Here is a 17,200-nt window from a genome sequence, read left to right on the forward strand (position 1 = left end):
CCACAGTGTCATATTTACATGTACTGTATTCCACAGTGTCATATTTACATGTACTGTATTCCAGTGTCATATTTACATGTACTGTATTCCAGTGTCATATTTACATATACTGTATTCCACAGTGTCATATTTACATGTACTGTATTCCACAGTGTCATATTTACATGTACTGTATTCCACAGTGTCATATTTACATATACTGTATTCCAGTGTCATATTTACATATACTGTATTCCAGTGTCATATTTACATATACTGTATTCCAGTGTCATATTTACATGTACTGTATTCCACAGTGTCATATTTACATGTATGGTATTCCACAGTGTCATATTTACATGTACTGTATTCCACAGTGTCATATTTACATGTACTGTATTCCACAGTGTCATATTTACATATACTGTATTCCACAGTGTCATATTTACATATACTGTATTCCAGTGTCATATTTACATATACTGTATTCCAGTGTCATATTTACATGTACTGTATTCCAGTGTCATATTTACATATACTGTATTCCAGTGTCATATTTACATATACTGTATTCCAGTGTCATATTTACATGTACTGTATTCCAGTGTCATATTTACACATACTGTATTCCACAGTGTCATATTTACACGTACTGTATTCCACAGTGTCATATTTACATGTACTGTATTCCACAGTGTCATATTTACATATACTGTATTCCAGTGTCATATTTACATATACTGTATTCCAGTGTCATATTTACATATACTGTATTCCACAGTGTCATATTTACATATACTGTATTCCACAGTGTCATATTTACATATACTGTATTCCAGTGTCATATTTACATATACTGTATTCCAGTGTCATATTTACATGTACTGTATTCCACAGTGTCATATTTACATGTACTGTATTCCACTCTGTGGTAAAGTGCATGCAACTCTTCTTTAATACACACAAACCCTTGTCAAGTGTAAAACGCACACCCTGGTCAGAATGGGTTAACCCCAGAGAGAGGGTTAACCCCAGAGAGAGCTTTAACCCCAGAGAGAAGGGGTTGGGGTTAACCCCAGAGAGAGGTTTAACCCCAGAGAGAGGGTTAACCCCAGAGAGGGGTTTAACCCCAGAGAGGGGGTTAACCCCAGAGAGTACCCCCAACAGTGTTATAACTCCAGTCCTCTAGTACCCCCAACAGTGTTATAACTCCAGTCCTCTAGTACCCCCAACAGTGTTTATAACTCCAGTCCTCCAGTACCCCCAACAGTGTTATGACTCCAGTCCTCCAGTACCCCCAACAGTGTTATAACTCCAGTCCTCTAGTACCCCCAACAGTGTTTATAACTCCAGTCCTCCAGTACCCCCAACAGTGTTTATAACTCCAGTCCTCTAGTACCCCCAACAGTGTTATAACTCTAGTCCTCTAGTACCCCCAACAGTGTTATAACTCCAGTCCTCTAGTACCCCCAACAGTGTTATAACTCCAGTCCTCTAGTACCCCCAGCAGTGTTTATAACTCCAGTCCTCTAGTACCCCCAACAGTGTTATAACTCCAGTCCTCCAGTACCCCCAACAGTGTTATAACTCCAGTCCTCCAGTAGCCCAACAGTGTTTATAACTCCAGTCCTCCAGTACCCCCAACAGTGTTATAACTCCAGTCCTCCAGTAGCCCAACATTGTTTATAACTCCAGTCCTCCAGTAGCCCAACAGTGTTTATAACTCCAGTCCTCTAGTACCCCCAACAGTGTTATACCTCCAGTCCTCTAGTACCCCCAACAGTGTTATAACTCCAGTCCTCTAGTACCCCCAACAGTGTTATAACTCCAGTCCTCTAGTACCCCCAACAGTGTTATAACTCTAGTCCTCTAGTACCCCCAACAGTGTTATAACTCCAGTCCTCTAGTACCCCCAACAGTGTTATAACTCCAGTCCTCTAGTACCCCCAGCAGTGTTTATAACTCCAGTCCTCTAGTACCCCCAACAGTGTTATAACTCCAGTCCTCCAGTACCCCCAACAGTGTTATAACTCCAGTCCTCCAGTAGCCCAACAGTGTTTATAACTCCAGTCCTCCAGTACCCCCAACAGTGTTATAACTCCAGTCCTCCAGTAGCCCAACATTGTTTATAACTCCAGTCCTCCAGTAGCCCAACAGTGTTTATAACTCCAGTCCTCTAGTACCCCCAACAGTGTTATACCTCCAGTCCTCTAGTACCCCCAACAGTGTTATAACTCCAGTCCTCTAGTACCCCCAACAGTGTTATAACTCCAGTCCTCCAGTCCCCTCAACAGAACACACTTGTGTTGTAGCCCTGGACAAACATACCTGATTCAACTCATTGAGGGCTTGATGATTACCTGACAAGTTGAATCAGGTGCTCTTGTTTGGGGCTGTAACAAAAATATGTGCTGATGTGGGGACTGGAGGACTGGAACTGGGAACTACTGTTGGGGGACTGGAGCTGGGAATCACTGTTGGGGTACTGGAGGACTGGAGCTGGGAACCACAGTTGGGGTACTGGAGGAATGGAGCTGGGAACCTGTTGAGGTACTGGAGGACTGGAGTTGTGAACCACTGTTGGGGTACTGGAGGACTGGAGCTGGGAACCACTGTTGAGGTACTGGAGGACTGGAGCTGGGAACCAATGTTGAGGTACTGGAGGACTGGAGCTGGGAACCACTGTTGAGGTACTGGAGGACTGGAGCTGGGAACCACTGTTGAGGTACTGGAGGACTGGAGTTGTGAACCACTGTTGGGGTACTGGAGGACTGGAGTTGTGAACCACTGTGGGGGTACTGGAGGACTGGAGCTGGGAACCACTGTTGAGGTACTGGAGGACTGGAGTTGTGAACCACTGTTGGAGGACTGGAGTTGTGAACCACTGTGGGGGTACTGGAGGACTGGAGCTGGGAACCAATGTTGAGGTACTGGAGGACTGGACTTGTGAACCACTGTTGGGGTACTGGAGGACTGGAGCTGGGAACCAATGTTGAGGTACTGGAGGACTGGAGTTGTGAACCACTGTGGGGGTACTGGAGGACTGGAGCTGGGAACCAATGTTGAGGTACTGGAGGACTGGAGCTGGGAACCACTGTTGGGGTACTGGAGGAATGGAGTTGTGAAACTGTAGTACAGAACTCCAGGTCTTTGTGTTTGTGTGACTGTTTCACGTAACCTCCAGGCAGTGTTCTGTTCTCTGACACTCCCAGGCTCAAGCCCACACAGGTAAGCCCAGCCTGGGAGGAATGTAGCCGGGAGGGGGCCTAACACACTCAGAGGTGTGGAGCTTTGAGCATTAAACACCAGGGGACGAGAGAGGGTGAGGGAGTTACCCTTACTGTTAGCTACTTACCTAAACTGGAGAGAGAGAGAGTGGGTGCAAATTAGAGGAGGGATCAAATCTCAGCAAACACACAAACTCGCTGGTTCTCTTTCCCATCTCTCTCTCGCTCTGTCATTAAGACTGACAGTCAGGCGTACACACAGGCACGCACCTCCAGGTTCAAGGGGGATAGAAGACGAGCGGAGAAGAAAGAAGGGAAGAAAAAGAGGGGGAAAGTTGAGTCTCTCCCGTCATTACTCTCTTAGACGTGGAACTCTGACTTCAAGGCTGGAAGGGAGGGTTTTTCCCCCCCAGACACCGGTGGATACTGACCTTACAGACGAGTGGAGAGGAAAACAAAAGGATTAAGTGATTCCCTTTTCTATTTTTTTTCTTCTTTTTTGGGGGGCTTGGATTGGACAAGGCAGCTGTAAGAGGTTTGTTTGATCAGTAATCTCTTTAACAAGGCTATAAACTCACTAATTTCTCCCATTGTTTTCACTGATCTACCACTTCTGTTCCAGCCTGCAAGGTTAAGACAATAGTTATCTACTTGAAAATTTACAAAAGTAGTTTTATTCTATTCATTTCCTATTCAGGTGAGTCCTATTGAGATAGAAGTCAGCAAGAGGCACGGGGCAGCGAGCACGCACACAGCTGTGCATTTATAAGATAGTTAAAGGATATCTCTTGACAATGTCTAAGACCTGAGTGTTTTGAATTTGTGTCAGCTACTCAGGTCAAGGGTCAATAAGTAAGTTGTCTAGCTCCTCTTAATAACATGCTAAGGATGAAGACCAAAATGTGACACAGATTAAAACAGTTATGCGAATTCAATTCTACAGATGAAATGGATTTACAACAGAAGATGCATCTGCTCTTAGAGAGAGTCATATAGAGGTTCAAAGCCTATACTGATACAAAATCCTTTCGTGTTTTTTTTTATTGCTATCAAACCATAGTTTGTAAGAGTTGTTGCAAAACAGCATTCTTCTCTTTGCACGTTAACAACGACTATTTAAGAGTCCTACCCCTCCCGCTCTGGTAACACAGACACAGCCAACTAGATTTACAGGGTAATGACAAGGTGCGTTAGGACAGTCCAGACCACGAGGAGGGACTTTCATTCAGATTGCAGCAGAATCAGAAACCACAGACAGACACAAGGTCACAGACATCGCTCCACTCTGAGGCAGCTGTTCCTATTTACCTGCCTGTGCTTAGATGGATTGATGGTGTGGTAATTAAGTAGCTGTTTTTCCACGGGGCTGACTGAATAGTTGAGGGTTTGATTTACCTAGCTCTCCCCGGCTGTGCCCCCTGTCACTGACGTGAGGACCCCTAATGATGTCATAACGGCTAGGTCCCCTCCCTCCGTTGGTATGTTCACCTGGTCGCCGGGCAGATTATTGAGCTGGGACCACTGAACTAGCAACGTCTCTCTTTTCTTTGTTGTCTTTACATTGTGAATCTATATATTTTATACGGCTGTATTTCACTAGTGTTGTTTATTTGGATCCTATTAGCTGTTAGTCGCAATTTTCTGCGATCCAGATATTTAGTCATTTAGACCAACGGTGAGTTCAAACAGAACATTGTTTTTCCAAACTCTCAGGATTTGAACGTTCTCCAAGAGAAGTCTGACTGTACATGTTCTTCTTTGATGTGTTTTATAGTAGTTAACATGCAACCTTTAGGGGTCTCATATTTCTTCTCACAGTGAAGACACCATTTGTCCTGTTTTTCTCTCTTAATTAACTGGCTCAACCTAGTCAGTGATTAATGTGATAGGTAATATACTACTATACTACAGTAAGTGTTTTTCCTGCTCTGTTGTCCTGCTCTGTTGCCCTGCTCTGTTGCCCTGCTCTGTTGCCCTGCTCTGTTGCCCTGCTCTGTTGTCCTGCTCTGCTGTCCTGCTCTGCTGTCCTGCTCTGTTGCCCTGCTCTGTTGCCCTGCTCTGCTGTCCTGCTCTGCTGTCCTGCTCTGTTGTCCTGCTCTGTTGTCCTGCTCTGTTGCCCTGCTCTGTTGCCCTGCTCTGTTGCCCTGCTCTGTTGCCCTGCTCTGTTGCCCTGCTCTGTTGCCCTGCTCTGTTGCCCTGCTCTGTTGCCCTGCTCTGTTTTGGGGATGTGAAATTCCTGCTGGGTGAGCCAATGGTAAAAATACGTTTAAAAAAAAAAATTATAATAATTCTCCATAAAACCGTCTTCCTCCTCTGACTCAATTACTAGGATATCCTGTGCCACCAACTGTCATTATCAGTGGCGGTTGGGGCCGTTTAAGATGAGGGAGGATGATTTTTATTATTTTTTTATGAACATGGCCTTATTTCTATCACAGCGTATTAGATGACTGTCATTCATATTCCATTCACCCAGTTCAATGTAACAGTGATAGATTTAGGCTACTACATGATACTCAAATTGTCCCTATACCCATCATGAGGTTGCTACAACCTAGCCTATGAATGAAAGTTTACAATGTAGGTGCACAGATCAAGAGAATTTAGAGTAATCAAGGTGACAGACCGTGACATATTCCATACCGCCTTGCACAGTCCATGCTGCATCTAGCTGATCTAGTGTTTAATCTTTAGTCCAACAGTTGCCAACAAGAGTTTCTATTCGTTTGCTTCCCTTTTAAGAAATATTTTTCAACAGAATTGGTGCAATGAATACACCCCTGATCACACGTAAACACAGATAACTTTCATAGCAGCCACATACAAACAGCTTGTTGTACATATAATTCCTTCTCGCATCTATCTACGCACTCTCCTCCTTTCACCTTTTCCCTTCCCTTCTGGACTTCAGTGCATAACACATCAGCTGTCTGTGACAAAGCAAAAACACCTTTCCAAGCCAAACCTTCATATTATGACCGCTAACCGCAACACACAGCCTACATCGTTGTCACTTCATAGTCAGCATAGCTACTAGAACTAACATGTTAGTAAACCATGCAGTACAGTATACATTCAGCAGCAAGCAGTTTAGCAGTTACACCGGCAGGACCTGGTGGCAATAAATGAATCAGACCAGAAGCTTACCTTGACTTGGAAGAGTTCCAGTGTTGGATAGCCATAGCCAGCTAGCTAACATAGCATCCCTTTTTGTTTGAGTAGGCTAAACTAGCTAGCTGCATTCGATGCTAAGTAAATAAAAGTGAAAAAATATAGACATGTCTTTCTTGCTTTCTTTAATTTTCAAAACTGTTCAACTATTGGTTTTCTCTCTCTGAGTCAACTACTCGCCACATTAATGCACTGCAGTGCTAGCTAGTTGTAGGTTATGCTTTCAGTACTAGATTCATTCTCTGATCCTTTGATTGGGTGGATAATATGTCAGTTCATGCTTCAAGAGCTCTGATAGGTTGAGGATGTCCTCCAGAAGTTGTCATATACCATGGTGCTACCTTACAGAGTGCTGCTGAGGCTACTGTAGAGATACATTGCAAAATAGTGTTTTAATCAATTATTGTGTGACATGAATATATTTAGTATAGTTATCTCTAAAAACGCTAACTTTTTAAATGTTTCAATATATATATTTTTTAATGAATTTCACTGAGGATGGTCCTCCCCTTCCTCCTCTGAGGAGCCTCCACTGGTTAGTATTTACTTCAAATGTAAGATTCTCTGTGGAGAAAAATCTGTGTGGATTCAGAATCACCAGAATTATTTGCCAAATACATTTGCACGTATGGGAATTTAACCTGGTTAAATGGTGCTGCCAAAAACAGAATATAGACAGACAAATAAACGAATATACGGGCAATATGTATAGACGCAGAATTGACACAATCCCACATACAGTATCTATGAACACTGAAGCTAAACACTACAGACTACATTATTACACTAAAGCTTCATTATAGCGTATGGACGTAGAGATGTATGAATAAAATAAACAATTACAGGATGATATGAGAAATATGAATCTGATTTATATATATATATATATATATATATATATAAACTACTGCATTAGACTGCAGCTCTTTGAGCACAACATTTACATAATGTCTGGAGGAACATTCCCCCAAAAGTACAGTGAGCTCCAAAAGTATTGGGACAGTGTCACGTTTTTAGTTGTTTTGTCTCTCTACTCCAGCACTTTGGATTTGAAATGATACAATGACTAAGGGGTTAAAGTGCAGACTGTCAGCTTTCATTTGAGGGTCTTTCCGATCATATTGGGTGACCCGTTTAGAAATTACAGAACTTTTTGTACATAGTCCCCCCCCATTTAAGGGACCAAAAGTATTGGGAGAAATTCACTTGTGTGTATTAAAGTAGTCAAAAGTTTAGTATTTGGTCCCATATTCATACCACGTAATGATTACATCAAGTTTGGTTTGTGACTCTATTTATCATTAATCAGAATATAGTATGTTTCTAAACACTACATTAATGCTACCATGGTTACGGATAATCCTGAATGAATCGTGAATAATGAGTGACAAAGTTAGACGCACATAATATCATAACCCCCAAAAAAAAAAGCTGCCTCCCCCTGTTATTGTACTATTGAGAGGTTGGCATGTCTTGGGGGTATGATATTTGTGCATCTAATTTATTATTTACAATTCATTCACAGGACTATCCGTAATCCTGGGAACATCCACATGAATGTAGAAGTGTTTAAAAACATGTTCTATTCTTATTTACAATAAGTGACCCCAATTTACCATTAAAACATATATTGAAACACAACCAAAGCAAACAGCAAATGAATCCAACAACTTTGTAGAGTCACAAGTTCTGATGTAATCATTGTGTTCTAGGAATATGGGACCAAACACTAAACTTCGGACTACTTTAATACACACATACAGTGGGGCAAAAAAAGTATTTAGTCAGCCACCAATTGTGCAAGTTCTCCCACTTAAAAAGATGAGAGAGGCCTGTAATTTTCATCATAGGTACACTTCAACTCTGACAGACAAAATGAGAGAGAGAAAAAATCCAGAAAATCACATTGTATGATTTTTAATGAATTTATTTGCAAATTATGGTCAATATCAAAATCTTATCTCAATACTTTGTTATATACCCTTTGTTGGCAACGACAGAGGTCAAAAAGCACAATTGGTGGCTGACTAAATACTTTTTTGCCCCACTGTAAGTGAACATGTTCCATTACTTTCGGTTCCCTAAAATGGGGGGGATTATTTCTAAACAGAAACCCAATGTGGATGAAAATACTCTCAAATTAAAGCTGATAGTCTCTAATTTTAACCTCATAGTCATTGTATCATTTCAAATCCAAAGTGTTGGAATACAGAGCCCCCCAAAAACGAATGTCACTGTCCCAATGCTTTTGGAGCTCTCTGTCTCTCACAGTCACACTTCAGTGCTGTACCCATCCGGTGTCTCTGTGTTCTGTAGGAGGGTAAGGTCTGTGGGAAGGAGGCCACAGAGAGAACAGAGCAAGGTGGTTTGGCTAACACCATAATATTTCTGTAGAGGAATACCCAGGTGCTGAGGTCACTTGGGAGGGAAATTACAATGCAGGAGGCTGATAAACACAGCACAGGAGGCAATACTGGAGGCTGAAATACGAAGAAATTGATGAGACTCTTTGAGTGAACTTGATGATACTCTGACCTCTCCCAGTAGAAGTTGCTTAAGGCGCACAGATCGGGGGATCACCTGACCTCTCCAACAGAGTGGAAACACAAGACTGACCATCGATCAAGGGGAAACTGTAACCTGACCTCACCTGGTCATGAGTGTATCTATCCCGTGGTGAAGGTTGAAAGCTCATGACCTGTGTATGTGTTGCAGGGGGGAGATGGGGAGATGGACGTTACATTTCTTGGTGGGGGTTGTACTTGCTGTCCTCACGGCCAGTAGCTACGCTGAAAAAGGTGAGAATAATTTGAATGAATCAAGTGATTTTTTTTTACATTGTATTATTACAGTGTTTACTTGGGATATTTTAATATGTCAATAGACACCAACTTGTTCATGCGGCTGAGTCCTCTTTAGAATCCAAACTGGAATTCTATAATACTAAAAGGAAGAGAACAGAAAATGAATAGCTTCATGTTTCTGATGATTCTCTGTCCTGTAGTAAACCACTGTCTGGCTGCAAGGGCTAACACCTGTTCAGCATGCATCCAGTCCGGAAAGGGCTGTGCCTACTGCCCAGACGAGGTGAGAAGAAACTATTACTCAAGTTGCCCTCCCCACACACACACACACACACATTTAGCGGTAAACACAAACGTGACCCGTGTGTTTGTGTTAACATACAGATCTTTGATAGTCCCCGCTGTGACCTTCTGGAGAACATCATAGACCACGGCTGTAATGGCGCAGTGACGGCCGAAGGCAGTATGTCAATGGAGAGAGTAAGTTCTGTCATCATCACAGTAATCCTGACGACATGGATTCATTAGTCTGCTCATCTGGTTACCACTGTAATATCATCATCCTCATCGTTTGGCTGCAGTACATTCGACCACAAGCACCCTCCTGTTGTTACAGTCACAAGCTTTTTGCTGAGGTTGGAGCACGGGTCACTCCTAATCTCCCATCCTTCCATCTCTCTCCCTTCATCCTTCCATCTCTCTCCCATCTCTCTCCCTCCATCTGTCTCTCTCCATCCCTCCATCTCTCTCCCTCCATCCTTTTATATCTCTCCCTCCATCCTTCCATCTCTCTCCCTCCATCCTTTTATATCTCTCTCTCCATCCTTCCATCTCTCTCCCTCCATCCTTCCATCTCTCTCCCTCCATCCTTCCATCTCTCTCCCTCCATCCTTCCATCTCTCTCCCTCCATCCTTCCATCTCTCTTCCCTCCATCCTTCCATCTCTCTCCCTCCATCCTTCCATCTCTTCCCTCCATCCTTCCATCTCTCTCCCTCCATCCTTCCATCTCTCTCCCTCCATCCTTCCATCTCTCTTCCCTCCATCCTTCCATCTCTCTCCCTCCATCCTTCCATCTCTTCCTTCCATCTCTTCCCTCCATCCTTCCATCTCTCTCCCTCCATCCTTCAATCTCTCTCCCTCCATCCTTCCATCTCTCTCCCTCCATCCTTCCATCTCTCTTCCCTCCATCCTTCCATCTCTTCCCTCCATCCTTTCATCTCTCTCCCTCCATCCTTTTATCTCTCTCTCTCCCTCCATCCTTCCATCTCTCTCCTTCCATCTCTCTTTCTCTCCCTCCATCCCTCCATCTCTCTCTCCCTCCATCCCTTTATCTCTCTCCCTCCATCCTTCCATCTCTCTCCTTCCATCTCTCTCTCTCCATCCCTCCATCTCTCTCCCTCCATCTCTCTCTCCCTCCATCCCTTTATCTCTCTCTCTCCATCCTTCCATCTCTCTCCCTTCATCTCTCTCTCGCCATCCATCCCTCCATCTCTCTCCCTCCATCCCTCCATCTCTCTCCCTCCATCTCTCTCTCCCTCCATCCTTCCATCTCGCTCCCTCCATCCCTTTATCTCTCTCCCTCCATCCTTCCATCTCTCTCCTTCCATCTCTCTCTCTCTCTTTCTCCATCCCTCATCTCTCTCCCTCCATCTCTCTCTCCCTCCATCCCTCCATCTCTCTCCCTCCATCCCTCTCTCTCTCTCCCTCCATCCCTCCATCTCTCTCCCTCCATCCCTCCATCTCTCTCCCTCCATCTCTCTCCCTCCATCTCTCTCTCCCTCCATCCCTCTATCTCTCTCTCCCTCCATCCCTCCATCTCTCTCCCTCCATCCCTCCATCTCTATCCCTCCATCTCTCTCCTCCCTCCATCCTTTTATCTCTCTCTCTCTCCATCTCTCTCCCTCCATCTCTTGCTCCCTCCATCCCTCCATCTCTCTCTCTCTCCATCTCTCTCCCTCCATCCCTCCATCTCTCTCCTCCATCCCTCCATCTCTCTCCTCCATCCCTCCATCCCTCTCTAGAACCAGAAGATTGACATGTTGATGAAGCGCTCTCAGGTGGCCCCCCAGGATATGTCCATGACTCTGCTCCCGGGGGAGGAGAGGGAGATCGAGATGGAGGTGTTTGAACCAGCGAAAGGACCTCTGGACCTCTACATTCTCATGGACTTCTCCAACTCCATGAAGGATGATCTGGACAATCTCAAAAGGATGGGTGCTGAGCTGGGTAAGTTAGAGAGGGGGAACGATGAGAGGAATTGTAAAACCATTGACTTCAGTGTAGTACTGGGATAGTGTGGTTTGGTGACGTGTTCTGTTCCCCGTATAGCTGACTTGGTGGGGAAGCTGTCTGATGATTACACCATCGGTTTCGGCAAATTTGTGGACAAGGTGGTGGAACCCCAGACAGACATGAGACCGATCAAGTAAGAACTATTAGAATCCTCTCCATACAGACACAGATATACACACACAGACCCAAAGGTAAACATCACTGCCGTATGAAAAGGTCGGCATTTATACACTATTCATACTCATGGTCCCTCATTCTATCTCTTCCTCTCCCCATTCCCCTCTCCTCCTCTTCCTCTACCCCTTCCCCTCTCCTCCTCTTCCTCTCCCAACCCCCCCCCCCCCTTTTCCATCCTCTTCCTCTCCAGACTGGCCCAGCCGTGGCCCAACAGCGACCCTCCCTTCTCGTTCCGAAATGTGATCACTCTGACCCCTGACCTGCAGTCCTTCACCCAGAAGCTGCAGAAGGAGAGGATCTCAGGCAACCTGGATGCTCCAGAGGGGGGCTTCGACGCCATACTGCAGGCTACAGTCTGCGGGGTAGGACTATAGAGTTAGATTTACTAGAAAGGACAAGCAGCCATCTTTGGTGTACCATTTGGGATGTTTGATTATTTGAAGCTTGTAAAGTTAACTGTGATGCACCACTGTGTGAATTTCTTCAGAAGGCTCTACATAATTAAATACAACTCTCTCTCTCTCTCTCTCTCTCTCTCTCTCTCTCTCTCTCTCTCTCTCTCTCTCTCTCTCTCTCTCTACCCTCTCCTCTCTCTCTCTCTACCCTCTCCTCTCTCCCCCTATCCTCTCTCCCTCTTTCCCCCTACCCTCTCTCCCTCTTTTCCCCCTCTCCTCACTCCCCCTACCCTCTCTCCCTCTTTCCCCCTCTCCTCACTCCCCTACCCTCTCTCCCTCTTTCCCCCTCTCCTCACTCCCCTACCCTCTCTCCCTCTTTCCCCCTCTCCTCACTCCGCCTACCCTCTTTCTCTCTCTCTACCCTCTCTTTCTCTCTCCCCTATCCTCTCTCCCTCTTTCCCCCTCTCCTCCCTCCCCCTACCCTCTCTCCCTCTTTCCACCTCTCCTCACTCCCCCTACCCTCTCTCTCTCTCACCCCTACCCTCTCTTTCTCTCTCCCCTACCCTCTCTCCCTCTTTCCCCCTCTCCTCACTCCCCCTACCCTCTCTCTCTCTCCCCTACCCTCTCTTTCTCTCTCCCCCTATCCTCTCTCCCTCTTTCCCCCTCTCCTCACTCCCCCTACCCTCTCCCTCTTTCCCCTCTCCTCACTCCCCCTACCCTCTCTCCCATCCAGGAAAAGATCGGCTGGCGTGACCATGCTACCCACCTTCTGGTCTTCTCCACCGAGTCGGCCTTCCACTACGAGAGTGACGGTGCCAACGTGCTGGCTGGCATCATGCCACGCAATGACGAGCAGTGCCACCTGGACCCCGATGGGAAATACACAGAGGACACCAGGCAGGACTACCCTTCTGTGCCCACCCTGGTCCGCCTGCTGGGCAAACACAACATCATCCCCATCTTTGCCGTCACAAACCACTCCTTCACCTACTATGAGGTAAGAACTCAGAGCTACTACTCACCATACTAACCTGAACCCTGCACATACTAACCTGAACCCTGCACCATACTAACCTGAACCCTGCACCTTACTAAACTGAACCCTGCACCTTACTAACCTGAACCCTGCACCTTACTAACCTGAACCCTGCACCTTACTAACCTGAACCCTGCACCATACTAACCTGAACCCTGCACCTTACTAACCTGAACCCTGCACCTTACTAACCTGAACCCTGCACCTTACTAACCTGAATCCTGCACCTTACTAACCTGAACCCTGCACCTTACTAACCTGAACCCTGCACATACTAACCTCAACCCTGCATCTTACTAACCTGAACCCTGCACCTTACTAACCGGAACCCTGCACCTTACTAACCTGAACCCTGCACATACTAACCTCAACCCTGCATCTTACTAACCTGAACCCTGCATCTTACTAACCTCAACCCTGCATCTTACTAACCTGAACCCTGCACCTTACTCTAACCCTACAAACACATCATCATCCCCATTTTCCCTCATAAATTATACTTATTCCACTGAGTTTGGCCACGGTCTGTTTCTGTGAGAAATTAACTCATCTGTAGCATTGCAGATAACCCCTTCATGTTTTGTGGGTTCTCCTGTGTAGAAGCTTCATGAGTATTTCCCCATCGCTGAGCTGGGCCTGCTACAGGAAGACTCCGCTAACATCCTCAATATCCTGGAGAAAGCTTTCGAGGTAAGAATGGGCCTGTTTAAAGTTAACAAGTGTTTGCGCGATGGACACATGAATTAGATTTGATTCCCCTTGATGTATCCCCTCTAAGGGCTATTGGGAAAGCCAGATGTCCTAATACTACTGTCCGTCCTCTCAGAATATCCGTTCTAAGATCAGCATCCGTGCGGAGGACAGACCTAAAGCTATAGAAGCTCAGGTCCTGTCTTACAGTGGCAATGTTGCACAAGCCGGAACCTTCAAAGTCAAGCCTGGGCAAATAGTAAGAAACACTAACATGTCTCACTCACTCACTAAATCACTCACTCACTCACTAAATCACTCACTAAATCACTCACTAAATCACTCACTAAATCACTCACTCAAATCACTCACTCAAATCACTCACTAAATCACTCAAATCACTCACTAAATCACTCACTCACTAAATCACTCACTAAATCAATCACTCACTAAATCACTCACTCAAATCACTCACTAAATCACTCAACTCACTCACTAAATCACTCACTAAATCACTCAACTCACACACACGCACACCCATTAACCCATTCTGTGTTTTCCAGGGGAAGTTTAAGGTGCGTGTCAAAGCCAGTGAGATGGTTGGGGAGCAACATGTGTGCAGTCTGGAGCAGGGTGACAAAAAGGGGAAGATGAGAGTCAAACCGACAACCTTCAGCACGGCTCTGAACATCAACGCCGAAGTGCTCTGTAAAACCTGCGACTGTGAGAAGGTGTGAAGATACACACACACCACACCACACCACACCACAACACACACATACACACACACACACACACACACACACACACACACACACACACACACACACACACACACACACACACACACACACACACACACACACACATAAACGCTCAAACGTGTTTTTGGTATCTAACACTGTCTTTCCTTCTCTATCTCTGCTTCCCTCAGAATCCATTTCGAAACGCAGTGAGGTGTACAGGTCACGGAGACCTGGTCTGTGGGAAGTGCAAGTGCAACGACGGCTGGTGAGACAAACACAACCGAAGCTACTTTCTCTCACATATAAAATAACAGTCATGGATTGGATTTATAGGGAAGCAGGGAAACTTGCCTCTCCCACCACCGAGTGATGCACAGATCAACTGGTATGGTAGAGAGATGAGGAGATATATACATCAACTACTATGGTAGAGAGATGAGGAGATATATACATCAACTACTATGGTAGAGAGATGAGGAGATATATACATCAACTGGTATGGTAGAGAGATGATGAGATATATACATCAACTGGTATGGTAGAGAGATGAGGAGATATATACATCAACTGGTATGGTAGAGTGATGAGGAGATATATACATCAACTGGTATGGTAGAGAGATGAGGAGATATATACATCAACTGGTATGGTAGAGAGATGAGGAGATATATACATCAACTGGTATGGTAGAGAGATGAGGAGATATATACATCAACTACTATGGTAGAGAGATGAGGAGATGTATACATCAACTACTATGGTAGAGAGATGAGGAGATATATACATCAACTGGTATGGTAGAGAGATGAGGAGATATATACATCAACTACTATGGTAGAGTGATGAGGAGATATATACATCAACTGGTATGGTAGAGAGATGAGGAGATATATACATCAACTGGTATGGTAGAGTGATGAGGAGATATATACATCAACTGGTATGGTAGAGAGATGAGGAGATATATACATCAACTGGTATGGTAGGAGATGAGGAGATATATACATCAACTGGTATGGTAGAGAGATATATACATCAACTGGTATGGTAGAGAGATGAGGAGATATATACATCAACTGGTATGGTAGAGAGATGAGGAGATATATACATCAACTGGTATGGTAGAGAGATATATACATCAACTGGTATGGTAGAGAGATGAGGAGATATATACATCAACTACTATGGTAGAGAGATGAGGAGATATATACATCAACTGGTATGGTAGAGAGATGAGGAGATATATACATCAACTGGTATGGTAGAGAGATGAGGAGATATATACATCAACTGGTATGGTAGAGAGATATATACATCAACTGGTATGGTAGAGATGAGGAGATATATACATCAACTGGTATGGTAGAGATGAGGAGATATATACATCAACTGGTATGGTAGAGATATATACATCAACTGGTATGGTAGAGAGATGAGGAGATATATACATCAACTACTATGGTAGAGAGATGAGGAGATATATACATCAACTGGTATGGTAGAGATGAGAGATATATACATCAACTGGTATGGTAGAGAGATGAGGAGATATATACATCAACTGGTATGGTAGAGAGATGAGGAGATATATACATCAACTGGTATGGTAGAGAGATGAGGAGATATATACATCAACTGGTATGGTAGAGATGAGGAGATATATACATCAACTGGTATGGTAGAGAGATGAGGAGATATACATCAACTGGTATGGTAGAGAGATGAGGAGATATATACATCAACTGGTATGGTAGAGAGATGAGGAGATATATACATCAACTGGTATGGTAGAGATGAGGAGATGAGGAGATATATACATCAACTGGTATGGTAGAGAGATATATATACATCAACTGGTATGGTAGAGAGATGAGGAGATATATACATCAACTGGTATGGTAGAGAGAGGAGATATATCATCCTTCACTATGGTAGGAGATATATACATCAACTGGTATGGTAGAGAGATGATGGTAGAGATGATATACATCAACTACTATGGTAGAGATGAGGAGATATATACATCAACTACTATGGTAGAGAGAGGAGATATATACATCAACTGGTATGGTAGAGAGATGAGGAGATATATACATCAACTGGTATGGTAGAGAGATGAGGAGATATATACATCAACTGGTATGGTAGAGAGATGAGGAGATATATACATCAACTGGTATGGTAGAGAGATATATACATCAACTGGTATGGTAGAGAGATGAGGAGATATATACATCAACTACTATGGTAGAGAGATGAGGAGATATATACATCAACTGGTATGGTAGAGGTAGATGAGGAGATATATACATCAACTGGTATGGTAGAGAGAGGAGATGATGGTAGAGATATATACATCAACTGGTATGGTAGAGAGATGAGGGAGATATATACATCAACTACTATGGTAGAGAGATGAGGAGATATATACATCAACTGGTATGGTAGAGTGATGAGGAGATATATACATCAACTGGTATGGTAGAGAGATGAGGATGAGATATATACATCAACTGGTATGGTAGAGATGAGGAGATATATACATCAACTGGTATGGTAGAGAGATGAGGAGAGATATATACATCAACTGGTATGGTAGAGAGAGGAGATGAGGAGATATATACATCAACTGGTAGAGATGGTAGAGAGATGAGAGATATATACATCAACTGGTATGGTAGA

The 17,200-nt window shown here is 44.3% G+C and overlaps 1 protein-coding gene across 1 annotated transcript in view; it reads left to right on the plus strand.

The window, feature by feature from the left end:
- Window positions 1-3,330: 3,330 nt before the first annotated feature.
- Window positions 3,331-17,200, plus strand: part of LOC115107168 (integrin beta-4-like) — a 54,435-nt gene continuing 40,565 nt past the window's right edge. The window contains 12 exon segments of the mRNA XM_065007861.1: window positions 3,331-3,741; window positions 9,093-9,175; window positions 9,382-9,464; window positions 9,566-9,661; window positions 11,204-11,408; window positions 11,511-11,607; window positions 11,842-12,013; window positions 12,780-13,043; window positions 13,683-13,772; window positions 13,909-14,031; window positions 14,336-14,503; window positions 14,707-14,783. Coding sequence (XP_064863933.1) covers window positions 9,100-9,175; window positions 9,382-9,464; window positions 9,566-9,661; window positions 11,204-11,408; window positions 11,511-11,607; window positions 11,842-12,013; window positions 12,780-13,043; window positions 13,683-13,772; window positions 13,909-14,031; window positions 14,336-14,503; window positions 14,707-14,783 — 1,451 coding nt within the window. The 5' untranslated portion in view covers window positions 3,331-3,741; window positions 9,093-9,099.

This window comes from Oncorhynchus nerka, linkage group LG23 (assembly GCF_034236695.1).
Source record: "Oncorhynchus nerka isolate Pitt River linkage group LG23, Oner_Uvic_2.0, whole genome shotgun sequence".
In the NCBI taxonomy this organism is placed as follows: Eukaryota; Metazoa; Chordata; class Actinopteri; order Salmoniformes; family Salmonidae; genus Oncorhynchus; species Oncorhynchus nerka.